The 4,344-nt window shown below is 44.4% G+C and overlaps 1 protein-coding gene across 1 annotated transcript; it reads right to left on the reverse strand.

The window, feature by feature from the left end:
• Window positions 1–859: 859 nt before the first annotated feature.
• On the reverse strand, window positions 860–4,344 carry LOC147548895 (uncharacterized). Its single transcript, XM_086668146.1, has 7 exons — window positions 3,990–4,344; window positions 3,429–3,533; window positions 3,040–3,317; window positions 2,542–2,865; window positions 2,018–2,496; window positions 1,199–1,550; window positions 860–988 (listed from the first exon to the last, which is right to left on the reverse strand). The coding sequence occupies exons 1-7, from the start codon at window positions 4,342–4,344 to the stop codon at window positions 860–862; spliced, it is 2,022 nt and encodes a 673-aa protein (XP_086524272.1).

Here is a 4,344-nt window from a genome sequence, read left to right on the forward strand (position 1 = left end):
CCCTAAAAATGTTTATATAGAACCCTAATGAGAATCCACCTCCTTTTAGGTTTCCTAAAACACCCTTTAGAATAAGATTTAGGGAAATAGTCGAAAATAGCAACTATTGGTATTTTCTCAATTCCCTAAGGAGATGACGTCCAAACCCAGCCAAAATTGGCAGATTTAATGTTCATAACATAAGGAAACGTTCTCCAAAAATCAGCCCAATCCGAGCCCTAGAAGTGCCCGAATCGGCTAAGGCCCAAAAACCCTGTTTTTGGCCTTTTTGTACTATCTTTGCCTAATTCCTTTTTAGGCCTATGAGATATGTTTATGGGACACTCCCATGATTATATCTCACTCCCACTAGTCATATCCTAGATCAATTTGTCACTCTTATGTGTAACCCGTTGTAGGATCCGATCGAAGTTAGCCGCGAATTACTTCGTAATTCGACGATCGTAGTTGGTCTCTAGCTACAAATTGTTCGCATTGTCACCTTGGTCGAAGGACATCTCCTTCAACTCCTTCATTATTGTCTCCAGATAAGCAATTAGATGCCCTTGTAGTGAAATGACATCGATATTGATTTAGAAATAGAGTTTGTACACAAGTAAGTACTGGATAAATACTTGAGATTTTATTTCTAGATTTTTTGTTTACATTGGAAGTGATATCCTAGATTTAAAGAACATTACATTGGACTTGAGGAATAAGTGCAGGACTTTGTTCCTTCTAGATTAGTTTTGATGAACAGTACGTTGAACTCGTTGTTGTCAAATGAAGAAGTGTTCGTCATTCAACTTAGGTGCCAGGTGATTTTAGTTGCCTGTTGGACAGGTGAGGGTTGCTTAACCCGTATTGTTCTTGAGTTTCTTCATAGTCTTCTTATAGTATCCTCATGCCCCCCAGTCGAAGTGCGGAACTCTTCTGGTGGTTTGGACTTCGACTTTGACGTCCAGCCTCTTATTGTTTTTGCTACTTTGTTGTGTCTTGGAGACAGTTCCTGTCATCACACGTACATAGTGAGGGGTGATTGTTGGCGTAGCCAACAACCCTCCGACGCCCAAGTCAGTAGGTGATCTTTTGGAAAAAAGGCAAAATAGGAGAAGTTTCAAGGTTAGAAGTAGTACCTTCGTAAGTGAATGGCATTCCAGCTATTGCCTATGTTGAGGCCATCTTTTGATTGAAGTTTGTAAGCTCCTTGTCCCACTACCTTGGTAATGAGGTATGGGCCCTCCCAAGTAGGGGCTAACTTGCCAGCTTCTGTTTCCTTAGTATTTTGAAATACTTTCCTTAGAACCCAGTCGCCAACTTTGAATGTACGAACCCTGACATTCTTGTTGTAATGCTTGGCTGCTTTCTGTTGGTATGCGGCATTCCTGATTGCCGCCATGTCTCTTACCTCGTCTACCGTATCTAGGTTATGGTTAAGTAGTTCCCAATTGCTCTCTTCTGTGGTCCACTGGTATCGGGCAGAGGGAACTCCTGTTTCAGCTGGTATTACCGCCTCACAACCGTAAGCAAGGGAAAATGGGGTTTCCCCAGTTGGGGTCTTTGAAGTGGTCCTGTATGACCACAACACTCCTATAGTTCATCTGCCCATGCCCCTTTAGCTTTCTTGAGTCGTTTTTTCAGTGAGTTCATTATCGTTTTGTTTGACGATTCTGCTTGCCCATTGGATTGAGGGTATCTAGGAGTCGAAAAACTTAGTTTGATTCCCCACTCCTTGCAGAAGTCTTGAAAATCAAAGCTGATAAACTGTGAACCATTGTCTGTGACAATCTCCTTGGGAACTCCAAACCTACAAATGACATGTTTCCAAACAAAACTTTTTACCTCGCGGTCTCTGATTTGGTGGTAGGCTTCGGCTTCCACCCACTTGGTGAAGTAGTCTGTGACAGCAAGCATGTAGACTCTCTGGCCTGGGGTCGTTGGTAGTTTGCCTACTATATCCATCCCCCATTTCATGAAAGGCCATGGGGATAGAATTGAACTTAGCTTCTCTGGAGGGAGGTGGGAAGTTTGGGCGAACCTCTGGCAGCTGTCGCAACGTCTAGCATAGTCAGTAGAGTCTGCTCTCATAGTCGGCCAGTAGTAACCTGCAGTCAGTGCTCTGTTGGCCAGGCTGCGACCGCCAGAGTGGTTACCGCATTCCCCCTCATGTAATTCCTTGAGGACATATTTGGATTCCTCTTGGGTGATGCATTTCAAGTAAGGCCCAGAGTATGATCTCTTAAGGAGCTGGCCGTCCATGATGCAAAACCTTGCAGCTTTGACTTTGAGTCTTCTAGCTTCATTTCGATCATGTGGCAACTCATCGTTATTTAAGTACCTGATTATTGGTGTCATCCAGGTCTCTTCTGCATCTGTAACCGCTACCTCTGAAGGCTTTGTTTTCCATACTGCCGGCCACTGAAGTAGCGTTAGGGGGATTGTTTGTGCATCCTTGGTTGGAATTGATGACCCTAAATTGGCCAAGGCATCAGCGTGCCCATTCTCGAGCCTAGGTACCTGTTCAAAACTAACCTCAGTGAACTGACTTTATAGTTCTTTTACATGCGACACATAGGCTGCCATCTTCACGTCTTTGGCCTGGTAGGTTCCTTGTAGCTGGTTAACTACGAGTTGGGAATCTGATTTTATCGCAAGTTTCTGGACTCCCATCTCCTTTGCCAGGTTCATTCCTGCGATTAAGGCCTCGTACTTTGTTTCATTGTTGGTGGCTTTGAACCCACATCTTATTGCTTGTTGGATTAGGTCACCTTCTGGGGAAGTGAGAACAACACCAAGTCCTACTCCATTCATGTTGCTGGAACCATCTACTGATAAGGTCCATTTGAGTTGGCTATGTTCCTGTAGATGGAGCAATTCTCCTTGTGCCTGCACTAAGGTGTTAGATGTAAAGTCAGCAATAAAATCAGCTAGTACCTGAGATTTGATCGCTGTCCTTGGCTGGTAGCTGATGTCATGTTCGCTTAACTCCACTGCCCATTTGGTCAATCTCCCAGACAGCTCTGGTTTGTGAAGAATATTCTTCATTGGGAAAGTTGTAACCACCACAATTGGGTGGCATTGAAAGTAAGGTCTCAGCTTCCTGGCTGCAGTAACAAGGGCAAAGGCTAGCTTCTCTAGTTGGCTGTATCGAGTTTCGGCATCGAGCAATGACTTGCTTGTGTAGTAGACAGGCAGCTGCTTACCGTCTTCCTCACGAACGAGTACTGCACTTACCGCTGTCTCTGAAACAGCAAGGTATATGAACAATTTCTCTCCATCTTTTGGTTTGGAGAGCAAAGGTGGAGAAGTGAGGTATCTCTTCAGCTGTTGTAGAGCTTCTTCACAGGCAGGTGTCCACTCGAAATTTTTCCCCTTTCATAGAGTGGTGAAGAACAAGTAGCATCTCTCGGAAGACTTAGAAATGAATCGGCTAAGTGCCGCCACCCTACCTGCAAGCTTCTGGACGTCCTTGATGCATTTCGAGGAAGGAATACCCATCACGGAATTGATCTGATCTGGGTTGGCTTCGATCCCCCTTTGGGTCACCATATAACCTAAAAATTTTCCAGAGGACACACCAAAAGAACACTTAGCAGGGTTTAGTTTTATATTATACCTCCTGAGTACCTCAAATGCTTGTTTGAGGTGTTCCAAGTGTTGTTCTGCTACTAAGGACTTGACCAGCATATCATCGATGTAGACCTCCATAGTGTCGCCTAACATGTCGGCGAACATTTTGTTTACCAGCCTCTAGTAGGTGGCACCTGCATTTTTTAGTCCAAAAGGCATGACTTTGTAACAGAATATACCTCTTTCCGTGACGAAGGCGGTTTTCTCCTGGTCGTTTGGATGCATAAGGATCTGATTGTATCCCGAGAATGCATCCATGAAGCTCAAGAGTTCGTGTCCGGCTGTGGCGTCTACTAGCATGTCGATGTGAGGTAGTGGGAAGGAAACCTTCGGGCATGCTTTGTTCAAGTCTGTAAAGTCGATACATACCCTCCACTTACCATTCTTCTTTTTTACAACCACCACATTAGCGAGCCAATCTGGATAGTGCACTTCTCTTATTGATCCGATGTCAACTAGCTTCTGGATCTCCTCGTTAATCACCTTGTTGCGTTCTGGCGCGAATTTCCTTCTTTTATGTCTGACCGGGGTATGGGAAGGGTCTACCTGTAATTCATGAACTATTATAGAGGGGTCTATTCCTGTCATATCTGCATGAGACCAAGCAAAACTATCAGAATTAATGGTTAGGAATTCAATGAGCTTTTCTCTGAGAGTAGGAGGTAGTTGTGCTCCAATTTGGACTTTGTGCTCTGGGATGTCGGGGTTAATTTGGACTTCTTCTAACTCCTCCAT

Source organism: Eschscholzia californica, unplaced genomic scaffold (genome assembly GCF_041429995.1).
Source record: "Eschscholzia californica isolate CP2 unplaced genomic scaffold, dmEscCali1.0.p SCAF_3, whole genome shotgun sequence".
NCBI lineage: Eukaryota > Viridiplantae > Streptophyta > Magnoliopsida > Ranunculales > Papaveraceae > Eschscholzia > Eschscholzia californica.